At 45.0% G+C, this 18,267-nt stretch overlaps 1 protein-coding gene across 5 annotated transcripts in view; it reads right to left on the bottom strand.

Moving 5' to 3' along the window:
• KCNIP1 (potassium voltage-gated channel interacting protein 1) overlaps nucleotides 1–18,267 on the bottom strand; it is a 435,471-nt gene that overhangs the window by 269,508 nt on the left and 147,696 nt on the right. For 2 of the 5 annotated variants that reach the window (XM_080399998.1, XM_080400000.1), the window contains exon 1: nucleotides 5,603–18,267. This exon is cut by the window's right edge and continues 36,284 nt beyond it. The exons of 2 other annotated variants lie outside the window; for them this stretch is intronic. In XM_080399998.1, coding sequence (XP_080256124.1) covers nucleotides 5,603–5,663 — 61 coding nt within the window. In that variant the 5' untranslated portion in view covers nucleotides 5,664–18,267. One more of the 5 variants, XM_080400001.1, reaches the window with a different exon arrangement.

Below are 18,267 nucleotides of genomic sequence, written 5' to 3' on the forward strand. Positions count from 1 at the left end.
GGTTTCTTTGAGGAGCAGAAGCAAAAGAAGGGCAACTTTCAAAGCTTTTCTTTCTGTCAAACCTGAAGAGATTTTTGAGGAATAAAGGCAAGTCTGTCACTCCTCCTGGGTGAATTTCAAAGGCCCATCAAGAATAAAGCTGCTGTAAACAGCTTGCAGAACGTTGTTTTGTAATGGTATGTACTGGTCAAAGTAAATACAAGGGCAGCTCCCCTGCCCAAACCTATTGTTCTCCATTCTGCAGCGGTAGGTCTAGGGCTGAGAAGGACAGATTCCTTGAAATGCTGTTGAACCACTTTTTCTCCTTTTGGTCAGAAAAGCAGATTGTTCTAGTGCAAAGAACTGAAAGGGCACAGCCATGAGCAGCAATCTTAGGAGCTCCGGTCAGTCAGATGTTCTTACAAAGACTGACAATGTTGAGCAGTTTCCTGCTAAATAAAACATCTGGAAAACAGTGGTCAGTCACAAAATCTGATGCTTATGGACAATAAGCCATTTCAAAGCAAACTTTCCTTCAAAACAAAGTCTAGAAACTGGTCGCTACAGAAGTGGCACAACTGACATTTTAAGCAAAGTGAATTCCTGCTGTTAGCTCTTGCAAAATTAAACAGCTGTGTCAGGCTCCTCTCAACAGTTTAGGCTTGGGTGGTCTTGGATCAAAACAGTTTCTTACATTCAAAAGACTCAGATTCCCAAGCGAAAGTGGTACTGCTTTCTGTTGGTGCTGTCAGAGTAAAAGCTAGAGCCTGCAGATACAAGATTCAGGTATTGAGAAATATTTGAGTTACATTTCACTTTTGCTGGTGTGTGTATAGAGAGAAAAGAAAGAACAAACATAGCTAATCCCTTACTTCTCGGTTTTCCTTTTCTACTGTAACTGAATTTGCCCACAAATGGCAGGCTAACCATCCCCACTCCCCACTACTGCAGAGGTACAGAAAGCAGTCAAAACAAGAAATTCCACCTGCTTTAACAATCTGCTAATCCAAACGTTTCCATGACAAATATGGAAGTGCCTAATTCTAGCCACAAATTTGGTCATGAGTGGCTGCAGAATGTAAAATTTCTATTTCTACAGCTAGTTGAAACCAGAGAGGCATCTGTGTGTACATTATCTGCTGTACTGACCCCTCTGCCTTTTAATGTTGTTGTGGTTTTGCATTTTTCTTTCCCCTAACTCATTTATAATTTTATTGCTTATGTTTGCTGGAAGATATACAAGCATCTTGAAATTTTCAAGTCCATTTTAATCTTGTACCTAAGCACTAACTGCTAACAGACTAAGGGAGGACCGAGAACTCCTCACAGCTTTGTTGGTGTTCAGTCCATACTGAACTCTCCGAGTTTCTTCCTGTTCCCAGTATCTCCAAGTCCTTACATCTTTAGGATTTTTAAAGTGATGGTAATCCCAGAGCCAGAGGGTGGTTGAGGTTGGAAGGGACCTCGTATCTTTGTCTTACCCAGTCCCTTCCTCAAGGTGGGGTTAACTACAGCAGGTTGCTCATGACTGTCCGGTTGGGTTCTGAATATCTCCAAGGAGAGAGACTCTGCAGTCCCTCTACGCAGCCTGTTCCAGTGTTCAGTCACTCTCACAGTAAATTTTTTTTCTTATATTTAACTGGATTTCTCGTATTTCACTTTGTGCCCATCGCCCCTTGTCCTATCACTGGGCACCACTGAGGAGAGCCTGGCTCCATCACCTCTGCTCCCCCCCATCAGGTATTTCTACACTCTGGTAAGATCCCCCTGAGCCTTCTCTGCTGCCGGCTGGACAGTCCCAGCTCTCTCAGCCTCTCCCCTGTATTTCAGATGCTCCAATCCCTTAATATTCCTTGTGACCCCTCAGTGGACTCAGTGCAGTGAGTGCCCATATCTCCATCTAGGAAGCCCAGCACCAGCCATGGACTGTGGATGTCTCACCAGTGCTGGGCAGAGGAGAAGCATCACCACCCTCAGCCTGCTGGAGATGCTCTGCCCAGTGCAGCCCAGCCTTCGCTGGGAGGACACGTTTCTGGCTTATGGCCAGCTTGTCCCCCAGGACCTCAGCCAGGCTCCACCAGGACCCCAGGAATTCTGCCCAGCTTTGTTGGTCTGAGATACAAGCGAAGCGAACATGGTAGAAAGAGGTATTATTTGTTACTAGGCTAACTCAGAATGCTGGAAAAGGCAGACAAGAAGAATCCCAACAGTGAATGAAGTTAAAATGCCATCAATTGAGGAGATCAGAGGAAATAATTTCTAATGAAATGTACAAATAATCTGTAGAACTGCCCCGAGCCACTACCGAAGCAAACAGCACAAATCACATAGACTACCCAGGGACACTCCAGCGAACAGGGAAAGCTTCTGCAGCTTTACTGATTGGGTTGCAAATCTAAGAAGCAGAAATCTTTATCCCACAGGACAGGGTGCGTGGCTCAAAACCTGCCTAGATGAAACGTCCAATTATACTGAATCAAGTTTTCACATTCAAGCCAAATGAATGATCTCCTCCTCTGCAAAGCCACGACACTGTCTGCTCGCAGGGACGAGGCCTTGCACCCACCGGACCCCTGCCTCAGCTTTAAGGCAATGGCTGTCCTACTCCTGTGCCTTTATTGATTCAGGCTCCCCATTTTCATTAAAACAAGGAATGAAATCTTGTACTCTTGAACAGTGGTACAAGATAATCTCCAGCATTTCTACTCACAGCTGGACTACCTGAACTGGCCACCAGTCCCACTGCCAGCATCCTGGGCCCAGCCATGAGCGGGGCGTGAGGGGGAGCAGTGCAGGTGGAGACGTGTCCTGCACTGAAGCTGGGAGGGTTCAGCACCAGCCACTGGAGCCCACTCTGCCAGGAGCCAGCACGTGCTTACTGATATTAAGCAACCTCTGGAAACTACTCACTTAGATGTGACCTTTGTATTTTACCTATTCTTAAAACAATACGTATGCATGGTTTTTGCTTTCATTTATTACCCCAAAAGTACATAGCTTCAGATACCTGTGCGAGCTGCTTAGCTAGGAAAGGTTATACAAATCATCTTCAAACTACTTGGAAGAGTACATATTTACCAGGATGACAGTGTATTTGCACAGGTGTGTATCTAGCCCTGTTGTAACTATTTCTTCAAGCCCTTGTTTTATTTTAGCAGCAGTGTTTAACTCCTATATAAATCCTGAAATAGTCAAACAAACACAGAGATAAATATAATTAATAAATAAGATAACAGTTGGTGAGAATCTAATAACAAAATAGATAATAAACACTTTAATAAAAGGTAGACCAGCAATATCAAACAGAGCAGTTACACCCAGGCATCGTTAGCGAGGTGCCCTCTGGCAGAGAAGGCAACCCCCCAGGCATGCAGCCAGCACTGGGACGAGCCACCCCTCTGCCCAGAGCTTATGCAAGCACACAACGAGGGCCGCAGCCACTTTTGGGCTCCCTGGTACAAGACAGAAATGGATCCACTGGTGCATGGTCAAGTGGAGGCCACCAGGATGGTTGGGGGCTGGAGGAGGTACAGAGGGAACAGGTGGGCAAACAGTAAGGGATCCATCAGGCAGTGGTGATTGACCTCTACTAACTATTTAGCTCACAGACCAAGAACACTTTCAGATTGTATTCAAGCCCAGCACACTTCAGTGTTTCATTTCTGACAAGGTAAAGTGCTCCCAGTCTGCACGATACGCACCGAGCAGCCCAGAGGCACATGTGGCAAATGCCCCTGCCACTCCCGGAGATCTGGGGCGTCCTCTGAGCATAGGTCTAGAAGAGCATCTGCAATTGGCTGAGGACTGCTGAAATCAGCAGTGTTGTTCTGTAATGCTCTTCCCTGCCAGGTAAATAGTGACTAAAAGGTGTGAAATTCTGTGCTGGTTTGAAAATAGCCAAGAAAAATCAAAGGGATTTCTTCCAGCTTGCTCTCTCAGCTGTGTGCCCTACTAACCAGCAATACCACATGGGTAACGCATCCGAGCCAAGAGAAGATAACTCTGGGAACACAACTTTTGATAAAATATAGCTGAACAACCACTGCCAGGAGGCATCAGCAAGATTGAATCCCACTGTAAATATTCAAATATGTGACCAGATGCTGGATTTTTAGTGCTCATGAACTCCAACAAAAAGCAATTTTGTCCATCCACTAGAGAGATGAGCCAATTGCAAGACAACAAAGTAGCAGAGAACAGATACACTCAGCCAAAATTTTTCTGCGCTTAATGGACATCAGATCCAGCTCCCAGGTTTCTGGCAGGTGGATAAGACACCCCTCGGTGCCACAGCAGCCAGCATGCCCAGCGCGCCGTGTTCAGCTCGTGGGTACCTAAACACGACCCTCACAGCTTCAGGTGTGACTCAGTGCTTAGGCAATTACACAGTTATGCTTGCATTATAAATAGTATCATACACATCCCAGACGATTGTACAATTATGGCTGCATTATAATAGCAGAGAAATGTGAACTGTAAACCATGTATAGACACTGCAATGTGAAATTTTACCCTACCTTAACTCTCTTGTACCAGGAACATGGAATTTTACACTTGCTCACAAACTTGCCACTTCAAATCCCCTGCACATCCCTTTCTCATGTCTCTTTAGAATGATTGCTTCATGCTTAATATTTCCTAAGATGATTTTTAATTTAAATTGCTAGAAACCCCGTACCAACTTGCAATTAAAAAGTATATATACACACTGAGCAACAGATCCAGTGGAAATAGAGACCTACCCTAGAAATACAGAGACACTGTTAAATGCAGAGATTCTGACAGGGAACACTTCAAACAGCAGAAAGACTTGCCTAAGTTACAGAGTCTTTTTTGTTTGTTTGTTTGTTTTGTTTTCTAAGCACTACTCATTCTGTATGGTATGGATATGTCCCTGACAGAGCTTTCAACTTTCTGCTCAGCAGCACCCAGGAATTTTGGAATTAATCCTGAAAGAAACTGAGCAAAGCTCAAGCAAACACTACACAAACCAGACCTCCTGAAAAATCAGCATTTCACACCCAATATTTATGGATTTAAGGATTAAAACCATGGAGACTGCTGCTTACTTCTCATTTTTCAAGAGCTTCTCCTCCTTTCCTTTATGAAAACATACTGATTTTTCCCCCCTCTTGATAATCTTTATAAAACACACATTATTAGTACTGCACACTTAGTGTTGGATTACTGAGTATGCAACACTGACTCTAACAATACTTTCTGAGAAAGAAATCACAAGGCATTGGGAAGAATTTGCTATGTATCTACATTTTATTCCCTCCTCAAAGGGTTTATAAAGCACGGGATTTGGAAATTACAGGTCTTTTCTGCAAGTGCTTTGCATATAGAGCCACTTACTTTCTCCTCGTCATACATGCCTGTATGAAGGATTACAACATTTAGATGCTTTTCACCCCCCAAGCCCCTCCACAGCAATTTCCTCATGCCCACACGTTTCCTCCACCACCACGCATCCCACTCTCCTCTTCAAATTACACCTCACATAAACATTGCTGGGTTACTTGCAAGTGGCACATGTTCATTTTCTCCTCCCTTCCTAATATAAATTTCTGTCCTAGCAAATACACAGAAGGGACAGGAAAAGCAAAACAGGAGGTCTTACCTTTTGATGGTCGTCTTTGTTTCGTTTGTAGAGAAGAGAACGTACCCATTACAGCACCCATTGCAAAAGCTACTTGTGAGTTTTTTGGGAGGATTTATTTTGGCTGGGGTTTTTTTATTCTTCTCACCCACCCTGCCACTGCCAGTGAACAAAATCTATGTGAAATGCCCCCAAGAACAAAAACAAGACAGAGGAAGTCAAGAGAAGAAAGAAAAGAAGAAAGGAGGAGGGAAAAAGCAAAGCACTGCAGCTCAGCGTTCAGCAAGCGTTAAGCTTTGAGTTTTTTTTTTTTTTTTTTAAGTCAACACACATGCACTGACTCACAGCCGGCTGCACTGTTATTATTCAAAACAGCTCCCCATCAAAATTTAAATGCTAGGTAGATTCCCTCAGACCAGAGCTGGCAGCAGATGCATCAAAATATTTACTGGAGCACAGCCACATAAACACACAGGCTAATTCTTCCTCTCACTCCCTTATGGCTCCAACCAGCAGCCTGTAGGTCTAGCGAGGGAGCATCAGTGCATCTCTTCCAGTGCATACTAAACTGGAGTCCTGTAGACATGCTGAGTGTCTCGGGGGGAAGCCAGGGCTTTGGGCTGGGTACCAATTCGGAATGAATGGAAATCTTCTGAGTGGGAAACGATAGTGAGCAAGGCATCAAAGCCCCAGCTGCGCAGACTACATGCTCCTGCTAATTAAGAGTCTGACAGAAAGGTAGGAAGCAGCAATCTCTAACAGTCTTCTCAAGCAGGAAAGTCAGGGGAAAATAAGTGCAGCAGGGAAAACAGAAAATTGTGTATCCTTTCCTTCGCATCCTTTCTCATGCACCAGAAACAGGTGTAATGGTTGTTAATAACTTATTTTTCTGCAAAGTATGTATGTGCACATCCTTTTTAAAGGATATTAAAACAACAAACTTGAAACAAAATTTTGCAAACATCCAGGAACTCAGAGGATTTAGGACAATTCTCAGCATTTTATTCAGTTCTGTCACATTTCAAAAAAACTGTTATGCATCCTGTTACGTTTTCTCAGAAGGTGAAATCACAAGTGCTCAGGTACAGAAAGAGTTAAATATACTAAGGCAGCCATCAGAACCAGAATTAATTTGTTATTTGCACATGGTGACAATGGTGACTGAGATTAAGGCAGCATCTGTGCTAATGCTGTGTTTTTTTGAAAAAAAAATAAATAAAAAAATCATTCCTACACCAGAGACCAAAGCACCTTGTCTCAACAGGTTTCCCAGCTTTCCTCTAACTTTGCAGTAAAGATTTCAGGAAACACAGATCCCAGAGCCCCCAGGATCAGAAACAGCACAGCATCCATATCCCTGGAGGTAAAGCCCATGCTCACAAGCTGCCAGCAAAGGTACCTTTGCATGCACAGGTGTATTTGCATCCCTAGTACATACCAGCAAAGAGCTTTCAATTAGTCCCTAGTTGCAAAAGGCATTACGCACAATAATTCCTCCCTTCCCCCCCCCCCCAGCCTTGTTTTACAACTCAAAACACAGTAATTGAACTTCTTCTGAGGAATGTCTGAAGTAAGGTCCTGTTTAGATACCAGAGTCCTGAACTGAACCATACCAGTTTGCAAAGTACCCACGACTTGGGGCACACAGTGTGGCCGTTGCCATTGGGGGCAGGAGCCTGTACTGGCTTGTGCAATGCCTTGGCTGCCCCCAGTTTCCTCCCCCAAACCACACGGCTGTGGTCCCACAGCCCCTGGGCTACCAGGATTCTCCAGCTCTCCAGACCCAGATGGGGATCTCTCAGACTAAGATCTCCACAAGGCACTGAAAAGCTCTATGAGATTCTTAAGCTCTTTTTTATTTAAATATTTATATTTATTTTATGAATATTTTATTTGTGTTTACACATTAAAATATTAGATAGACTGCAGCGTGCATGTGGAAAATCACTGCTGTTGGTATCCATGCACACAATAAAGGCTGCAGGGTGACCAGAGGCCACGGCAGATGTGCCCTCACGTAACAGCAGCTGCTTCACACCACAGCTGCCAAGATGAGAAACCAGCAGGTGAGGATGTGCCTGGATATGTCCTTTCTCCTGCAAACAGGGAGAAAAGAGAGATGGTGAGGCTCTTGTTTGGCAGGCTGGGTTTGCACCACCTTTGCTACCTCCAAGATACGTCACTACCCTTACGGGACACTGGTGCCATGACAGAGCCTCCATGGGTCTTGGGGCAGGAGCTGTGCTCCTGTAACTGAGCGGTCACTCCTGGATCAGCCCTTCACCAGCAAGTAAGGCTGCGGTGGTCCTGCCTCCCCCCCCAGCAGGAGTTCTCAGTGCCATCGCTGGGCTCCTCTATTGAAAACAAGACAGCAAAAAGCATCCTACCACCAAAAGTAACAGCTGCCAGTGGGGTGTTGTGCTCTCCTTTCCTCTGCTCCCAGGCATGATGTCTCCAAGATGTCAAAACCAAAAACCTCCTCAACCTAGGCAAAGCTGTTGCTAGCAGAAGTCAATAAGCTGCAGCTCCTGTCACATTGTCCACTCACAAAACCACACGTCAGTTGACTCATGCACTGGGAAAACCAGTGTTAACCATCTAAAGAGCTCCAAAGTAGCAGGTTGGAAAGAACTACATGGATTATCACAGAATCATTTATGTTGAAAAAGACCTTTAAGATCATCGGGTCCAACTGTTAACCCAGCACTGCCAAGTCCACCACTAAACCCTGTCCCTAAGCACTGCATCTCTGTCTTGTAAACACCTCCAGGGATGGTGATTCCACCACCTCCCTGGGCAGCTTATTCCAGCGCTTGACCACCCTTTTGGTGAAGAAATCTTTCCTAATATCCAACCTAACCCCCTCGATGTAATCTGAGACTGTTTCCTCTTGTCCTATCACTTGTTACAGAGAAGAAGAGATTGACACCCACCTCACTACAACCTCCTTTCAGGAAAAAGCACCTAGAAAGTAGCTCCTTCAGGACTCCTCCTGACATCGGCTGGATCCCAGCCACGCAGAAAGGGCTCGGCCTGGGAGTGACAGACTAGGTTGCCCATATGGTGAGATACCCTAGAAAAAAGTAATTTAGGAAGATAAAATTGCATCCCTGATGCTGCACACTTGATTTACTTGGAACGGCATGGTATATGAAGGCGGAGGGCAAATGTGAATATTTGGTTTTCTTGAAACTTGAAAGAAAGAAAAATTTATCTTGGCTGGAAACCAGTATTGACAGTTACCTATGAAATCATGAGGATAAATGGTTACATGCATTTTTGCTTGTATGACTCAAATATACAAGAATGGGGACAAGAAGAGAGACCACGTCTGTGCCTGGGTGGATGAGTACAGAATCTCAGATCACCAGTTCAAAAGCAGCTGCTTTCCCTCACAGCTGAAAATTAAGACCTCAGAGGAACAGAAGCATCATAAACACTAATGAATTAGGGTATTTACCACAGCAGGCAGGATATCCCTTTCCTCAAAGGTGACCATCCAAATTTATCAGCCTCAGAGATAATACTTGAGACATAACAAGTGCTGACGATCACCCTCTATCTGAGAAGCCGAATTTTCAGAGTATCCTCTTTAGGGGTAAGATGAAGGTTCAGCTCTGCCTGTGACAGCGAAACACACAGTTCTAGCTGTGGGTACCTAAGCCAGCATCCTTGGTAAGAGCTGCTAGCAGAGGATCAAAGGTAACTCGGGGAAATTAGATGCTGTATTGTAGTGAACCTGCCTGCAGCCCCAGTACCGATGTAGCGCTCCAGAGCCCAGTGTGGCTCACTGCCCCGCGCAGCCTGGTACCCCCGCTGCACCCTGCGGGGCTCTCTCACAGCACAACTTACACACAGTTCTCCGGCATTTGCTTGCACAGCTGAAGGTACGTACATACCACTTTGCAATGCCTGCGCCATGCCTACACTCATTCACTTTCTGACAAAAAGTCCATGCCACAGGTGACTTGTGTGCCCGCCCCAGCAGTCACTGCTAAAGAAGGGGGAGTGCCCTCTGGGGAGGGGCGACAGGCAGACACACACTAGGTGTGCACAGGTACAGCAACGCACCAAAAGCATCCATCTGGGTATGGCTCTGCCCGAATGGAAGCCTGTGTATACACTCAGCCAAGCGCTTGGTGCTGGGTGCTGACCTCCTGAGCCAGATCAGCAGGGCAAATGTATCCCCATGGGTCACCACTAATCCATCATTATTGTCTGCCAGTGATTAAACCCCATTCCATCTTTTTACTACTACTATATACCATATCGTAATAAATTCTGTCTACTGACTAACAAAACCATGACCTACTACTATTCACTGACCCTCTTCCTGATCTCTTTCTGCCTCTTAACTCTATACTACTGCTTTTAAAAAGCATCTGTGAGACTTGGAAACATGAGAGCAAAGTAGACAGACACTGGCAGTGATGTAAACGCTTATTTGTTGGGTGTAGCCAGAAGGATTGGTCGAATAAGCAGTTCCATTATTTTTAATAAATGCAAATACAGTATCTTCAATTAGGGAATCATAATACCAGCTAGTTAATATTGGTAAGGGATGGAAATCTCCCGGGAGCAAGGTCACTGGGATCAGTACAGCTTTGCTCCCTGACACAAGAACAGGCCCTCTTCCCACTAAAGACAACTGGTGTGAAATGGAGCCAGACCACGCCTGTATTATAACTGTCCTGAACTACGTATTTCTGGGATTTTTGTGGGTATATACAGGAAAATAGAGGGGGAAGTTGTTTTTTTTCATCATGCAGAGATGTGGACCGTTGCCAGGAGAAAACACCCTCCCCTAAGCACAGTATCCAGGGACATAATCTCTGGTTTATCAGCCATCCTCTCTTCTAAAAGGCAAAGCTGGCAACATCACACAGATCTGTAGGACTAACAATGGAATGCCTCAGTCATACCCAGATTTTAAAACTTAGGACATTGGTGAAATTCATTCTGATGGCTTTTTTTTTTTTTTTCTCCCAAAGTACAGCAATGATCGTTTGCATAATATGAACACAAATAAAACCTGAAAGCAGCCTGTTTATAGCAAGCCCTTGTCATTCACTCTGTATCTATTAGCTTTGAGCAGTTCCAGGTGGGTTCTTGCTTTAAAAAGTCTAAATGGAGCTGGAAGTGACTGGAAGTGACTGCTTCCTTTTCCCTTCTAGGTGTTTTAGGAATGAGATCTAGCTGGCATTGGCCAGAGTTTCTTGCTATGCACTAAAGACTAAAGGAATTGCATTTTTCATATTCCAGTAACTAACAGTTCTTTCAGGAAAGCCTTTTACACTGACCCAACAAGGAGTGTTTCACTTTAAGCCGGAGGTGACTTTCAGTTCACCTAAGCAGCTACTTTTTTCTTGAGGCTGAATGTAAACAGAGTCCTTGTGAGAAGCAGCTGAGAGTGTACAAGTAGCAGACTGGGAGCTGGGAGGATGCCACATGAGCACTGACACAGAAATGCCAGGACTCCTGCGTTCAGCTGTGCCCACTCAACTGTAGCCTGGATGGAGGGTTGTAATTGGGACCCACCAACACCAGCCCAATTATCACGAAGTGCTCTGGCACAAACCCGCCTCCAGCCATGGCAACAAGCTGGGTCCCCCCAGCAACAACAAATGCAGTCGCTTCTGTGATAATCTGGGCATAGATTCCTCCATAAGAGATGGCAGCTGGAGAGGAACGGGAGACATGAATTTTGCATTGATTGCACCCGCAGTGATATGGCAGAAGCTTGCAGAAGCTGCCTGTGCACTATGAGAGCTGCCCACAGGCTCCTGTCCTCTCTTCCAGCTCGCTCTGATTTTTAAAGCAGTTCATGAAACACTGAGACTTGGCTATCTGGGGGAAAAAAATAAAAATCAAAAGCAAGAAGAAAAATGTTCCTTTTCTAAGAGAATTAAATGAGAGTTTCTGTTGCTTAGCAAATTTTTAACCAGTTGCTGTCCTCAGCTGTCTGTGCCAGAACATCCTCTGCCAAGTGCTTTGCCTGACCCTAAGCCCAAGGCTCTGCAGAAGACCTGGTGGAGATTTTCTGAGCCATGACCTGCCCAATTGCTTGAGTCACTGCTTTGGGTGAGGAATTACAGAGAGCACATCTACCTCAGTATGCTGGAGCACTCCAGACATGCCCCCAGTGTCACTGAAAGACTCATCCTTCAGGTCACCTCGGTGCCGAGGCTCCAGGCAGCAGCACTCCACACAGGCACAGACCAGCTATGGAAGACCAAGGTGCAAAAGCATGGTAGGAAATGAATAAAAATAGCTCCAGCTGGACCCTGAAGAGATGATGAAGAAATCATCACCATCATGAGCACATGCATAGAGCCTGGGATGCTGACAAGCCTCCATAGTGCAGCCCCTCCCAGACTGAACCCGCAAGACTCCAAGGAGCAGCAGAAAGACAGGCACACCATTTATCTTGTAGTAGCAGTCATTTTCTTTCTGTTTATTTCTCTGCTATTATTAAAAATTAGATTAGGCTGCTAACATTTCAGTTACACTAACCAAAACATTTAAGGTGTGTTTATTTACTGCAAATATATATTAACTTATTGAAATTGTCCCAGTTCAAATCAGAAAGGCACCCAGCTGAGAAAAGTCCACCTACTGAAGAAACACACACAGCCACTCCAAAGATCTATGGAGATAAATTTAAGCAGCGTGTGACCATCTGCTCTGCCACTGAAAAACAGGTTGATCATAGAGACCAAGACGAGGCAGCTTTTTGCTGGTCTATACCTGTAAAAATTGTTTGGGGAAACTTTTTGGGCTATCCTTTACCTTCTTATCATGCTAAGGATAAACTGGGTCTTCCTATTCCAGATTTTCACAAAGTCAGAATTCACCCCAGAAGTAGGTTTTTTTTTCCTAGCACGTATTTTTTGGAAGTGTTTCTTCCAAGAAAACAACAACACACAAGAGCCTATTTTTTTCCTCTTTTTCTCTACTCATGAGCCATTATAATAAACAGGGAAGTTTTCAAAGACATCTTTTGTTCTTTGTAAGGACAAGGTAGCAGAACAGGAGCTATTAAAAGATTCATTACTGCACCTCTACAGACCCAAAGCAAAGTCTAGCTTAGCCAGACCTCAGAAGCCAGATGTCCTCCATTCTATTTTGATGGAAATATATTTTTCATTACATGAAAGCCAGTGAATAATAATGGTTAGAAATCAAATGCAATAGATGAGGCTTAAAGCTCTGTGATCTAGATCTTCATGTACGTATGGCTGTGACAATATTAAGGCATTGGAAAGCCACTTGTTTTCCAGTCTATAGCAAATACAGCTATGCAAACCAAAACAAAATAAATGCAGTGGTCACTTAATGCCACCAAACAGGGAACAAAAAGCCAGGTGTTGAGGTCTGAGCAGTAAGGGCTGCTCCTCCTTAACATCCCAAGAAGGAGACTAGAGAACGGAGCTGGCATTTGGCACTGTATTGCTCAGAACAAGGAATCAAGTCCTGGACTCCTGAAATCGAGACCAGATGTCCCTGCTCTGCTCTGGTCTTTCTTCACCACTGCAGCTGCACACAGGTATGCATGGACATACACATTTGTGTACTTAAAGGAAATAAAAAGAAAAAAAGAATACGGTATTTTTCAGCCCATATGAAGCAGTGTAGTGAGAGCTGAAAATAAAACTGCATTATTGTCTGCTGGCTTCTCTTTGTTATAGTAATAAAACTGGGCAGAACTCCACAGAGCAGACCTAATGTTGGCCCTAAGTATGTCACACTCCAAAATAGCTGAGAGCTCAGGAAGGGAATACTGCACATTGCTAGGGACAACTTCAACAGCACGAGGCAGATATGAGTTTGTATCTCTGGTTGGAGTGTTTCTTCCGTAAACAGGGGGAGATTGTTTCCAGATAAAAACTGGAAAGAATAGGAGAGAGACGAAACCTGGGCAAAGCGCTTGCTCTGGAGGGTGGCATGAACAAATGCCCTCTGGCAGGAGAAGAGGGATGCTGTGGGAGCACAGAGGGGGCCTGTCCTGGACCCCTGCTGCCAGAGGGAGGGAGGGAACACTGACAGAGGGGTAGAGGACACTGTGCTGAACCCTTTGAAGGTGATGACAAGACACTATAGCTAGGCAGAAGGCAAGAGAGCCAGGGGACAATCAGAAAAGGTCGAGGGTCCTGGTGTGTCAAAATAAAAAAGGTGGTGGTGAACAACAGCGGTGTGGATTCGTCTGGTGAAGAGACGGAGCTGAGCAGAGGCCAGGAAGGAGGAATAGAAAACGGCTGGGCTGTTCCCCAGAACACGAGGCTTTGGCAAGGAAAGTGCCTGTAAAAGGTGGGGTTTCATGATAAGAAAAGAGAAAAACCGGGAGAATTTCATAACAGCATCTATCTTGGAGGGAAAGAAGGACAGGGGTCAGTCCTGAAACCAGGCTGCAGAGCCAGGAAGCATGTCTGGCACAGCCAAGGACAGCCAGGAGGAGGCTGCACACAGAGGAATCAAGAACTGCAACTTTTGTTCTCTGTTTGCCATTACAGTAGTGCCTAAGGCTGAAAAAGCTCACATTTCAGTAACGAAAACCATCTATTACCCCATGAAATCTGTTTGAACGTTGTGCCAAGTGAAGTCTTGTCTTTCAAAAATATAAAATCCATACATGAGAAACTTCAAGAAGATCTGAAGCAGAAAACCATGAGAAATATTAGAACCATCAGGCCGCAGAGAAGGCTGGGAAGCAGGACACCACCGCCGTGGCACTGTGGTGACTGCATCCAAAAAAGTTAACGCCATTTGAAAACAGGTATATGGATGTGAATGTAATGTGTTAAGGCACCTCTCACATATGGAACAATGGGAGGACTTTTTAAGGGAATTTTGGCAGCCAATGAAGGTCCCAAAAGCCTTTTCCCTTTGCAGAAAGAAAGGCCAGGGCAGAGATGCTGCATCACACCATGTACCACAAACCTGACTGAGACTGGCCTGTGTAAGATGAATATAGTAACGTGGCTGCCAGGTGGGCATTTAATCCCGGTCCCTGCGATGGCAGTGACAGCAGCAATGGCAACATTCACAAAATAGGCACTTGGCTGATAAAAGTACTCCAGGGAACACCAAGCAGCCAACCCAAACACCAGGTATGTTCACAAACATAGACTCAGTAAACCAACATTTTATCTTAATACATGAGCATTTCTATTGCAACCACAGCCTCTATGAACATAACGGAGGAAGTATACAGCTAAATTAACAGGCTCAGACTGGTATATATTGCAACCAAACACAGAACAAGATCCCAGGGAAACGTGTCCTGGTGCATGATGACAAGGACATCTCTCCCAACAGCTGGAACAGGCAGTGCTGGAGTGTAGCATGTACTTGCCCCCTCACTCACACACCCAACATCAGCTCAGCACTGCCTGAACTTACAAACTAAGCAAGCTGAGCGACAGACAAGAATTCAATGGTGTTTTGTTCCCAAAAGCACTAAAGAGAATGTGTCAAAACTATACAAAGAAAGCAAACGACAAATGTCAATCCAGGTTGACAGCTAGTTTCACTTCTGTCTTGTGATAATGGTCAAAGTGGCCTTATTGAGAAAGAAAAAGCAGTTTTTAATTGTTTGGTATTTCCATGAATGACTGATAAATTGACTCTAAAGAATTTTACAGTCAATGAAGTTCACTTCAGGGAGAAGAGGGTAGAGAAGACATCCAGGTGATCTTGGATCCCTGCTTTCCTTTTGCTTTAGTGCACTTCAAAGAAATGTACCAAACTAACCACGTCTAATTCAGGTCATTGAGCGGATGCACATACCGCTGGGTAACTAATGTGGATAGTTAACCAGCTATTTCTGTTTCACATTTCACTTCTCACCATAGGGCCTTACAATAGAAAACAAGAGCAGCCATTAGACACCCCTAGTTCAGCTTCTGTCAAATTAAATCACATCAGGTAAAAAAATATGTTAAATAAGAGGGTATACTGTTTCTACACAGAATTATAGAGTCTTTTAGGTTGGAAAAGACCTTCAAGATCATTAAGTCCAACCATTAACCTGGCACTGCCAGTCTGCTGTGGTCCCCAAGTGCCACATCTATATGTCTTTTAAATCCCTCTAGAGATGGTGACTCAACCACTTCCCTGGGCAGCCTATTCCATGGCTTGATAATCCTTTTGGTGAATAAATTTTTCCTTCTATCTAATCTAAACCTCCCCTGGCACAACTTGAGGCCGTTTCCTCTTGTCCTGTCACTTGTTACCTGGAGAAGAGACCGACCCCCCCTGCCTACAGCCCCTGTCAGGCAGCTGTGGGGAGCGATAAGGTCCCCCCGGAGCCTTCTCCAGACTAAACCCCCCCAGTTCCCCCCGCCGCCCCTCCCAGCACTTGTGCCCCAGCCCCTTCCCCAGCCCCGTGCCCGGCTCTGGACACGCTCCAGCCCCTCCATGTCCCTCTGGCCGTGAGGGGCCCAAACCCGAACCCAGGGTTGGAGGGGCGGCCTCACCAGTGCCGAGCACAGGGGTCGGGCACTGCCCTGGCCCTGCTGGCCACGCTGTCCCGGCTACGAGCCAGGGTGCTGCTGGCCTCCTTGGCCACCCGGGCACGCTGCTGGCTCATGCCCAGCTGGCCACCAGCCCCCCCAGCCCCTTCCCCGCCGGGCAGTTCCCAGCCCCCTGCCCCAGCCCGCAGCGCTGGGGGGGCTGTTGTGCCCCCGGGGCAGGACCCGGCACTCGGCCTTGTTGAACCTCCTCCAGCTGGGCTGGGCCCCTCGGCCCGGCCTGCCCAGGTCCCTCTGCAGAGCCTCCTGCCCCCAGCACATCAGCTGTCCCCCAGCCTGGTGTCCCTGCAACCCGCCTGGGGGTGCGCCCCGTCCCCTCGCCCAGCCCCTCGGTAAAGATGCCAGGGTGCTGTTGGACTTCTTGGCCACCTGGGCAAGTAAATCAGTATTATTTCTTTCTGAATGTTCCAGGAATGCACACCAGGCACGGATGGTCCCCTGGCCATGTCCTGCTAGAAGGTGCTCTAGAAAAGGAAGACTTTTCCGTTTTCTGATCATTGATGACATCACGCTTTAACTGAAATGACATACAACTTTCATTGCATCATTTCCTAACTTTCAAAATAAACACAACTTTCTTAATGAAGATTCATAATTTTATGTTTATGTTCTGTGCTGTAATCTTTCCTGCTGGAAAAAAAACCTGATAGGATTATTCCACTCAAATGTTTGCTGTTTGAAGCTGGATAAAACAATGCATTAAAATGGAGATTAGCTTGGCAAGCTTCATTAAGATAGGTAAGCACTAACACCTCCCAAACTCATATCCTGCACACCAAACAGCCAGGTTTATACATGTCTCAATTTTCCATCCTGCAAATGCACATCTTCTGATGCTCCATCTGTACAACCTGCTTGCAGTAAATTAAGAGTTTCATTTTGATACAAAAGTGCCCCTCAGTACATTGACATCAGTTTACCATATTGCCTGGGAGTATCTTGATTTGTTGTTAATGTGTATTGAACTACACTACTTTTGTGTAACACGGAGCAGACTCTTTGTAGCAGACTGGGCACAAAGAGGTTTTGAAGTTAAGATGTGGCATCTGCCTTGAATACCCAACTAAAACCAGATTATGCCTGATACCTTGCTACAGCAATTCCAGCGAAAAGCAAGCTTAGGAACAATGGTCAGCTGTCAGCAGGGCAGTGGTTGACCAGTATCTATGTAAGCAATCATGGGGAATCACATGGTCCCTATGGAAACCACGAGTTCTGTGACCTGTGCAATGATTACTGCCAGCAGTTAATATACTGAAGTAATTCACCAAATTAAAATCAAGACTAAATTGCACCAGAAGGATCATGCTCCAACCTACATATACAAGTAAATGTAAATTAAGTGGGATTGGGGATGACTGAGAAAGTAGCATAATAGCATGATTTTTAGATTGAAACCTCCTTACCATGGGACCCACAGGACAAAATAAGGTTTTTACTTTGGTTGGCATCACAGGAAAAAAAATTAAGTAATTTCAGGTAGCTCCCAGGTAGTTAAATTCACTGACATTTCCAATAAATGTTGACAGGATTCATGAAATCCTGAAATAATGACAGCTAAACTCTCCCTTCCTTTGATCAAAGGAAAACAGCAGTTTTGGTTTGTTTTTTTTTTTTTGGGGGGGGGAAAGGTTTGGAAAATCTGTTTCTTAAGCAGCTAGTTTTTATCTAGATTCAGTGGCATTATTACATGGCAGAACTACACGGAACTACAAAGATACAATGTGAAAAATACACTGTTATGACACTGAAAACTCTTGACAAATTTGGAGGTCTGTGCATTTTTCAGAGAATCACCTGTTTTGGGGAGTAACTGCAGTGTCCCTGTAATGTGTTGTCTTGGCAGTAACAGTGAGTATTTCCATCTTAACTTCATTTATGTGAAAGAATTCACATTAAGGTCTCAGCAGATGAAGAATGCTTCCAATAAAAGGGATATATGCCATTCCTAGAATGCTAGCTGCTGGACTGAATTATTATTATTACAATTATATAATAACTTTCATCTTGATGCTGAAGTGCTCCCCAAATCACATCATCGGTGACAGTTATTTTCAAATTCTGTCCAATACACCAATCCAGATACTCTCTGGAGTTATTAACTAATTAAAAATATTCCATTTCAAGATGTACCAATGGTAGGGTGGAGACAGCTCC

Source organism: Falco punctatus (genome assembly GCF_963210335.1).
Source record: "Falco punctatus genome assembly, chromosome: 8".
Classification (NCBI taxonomy): domain Eukaryota; kingdom Metazoa; phylum Chordata; class Aves; order Falconiformes; family Falconidae; genus Falco; species Falco punctatus.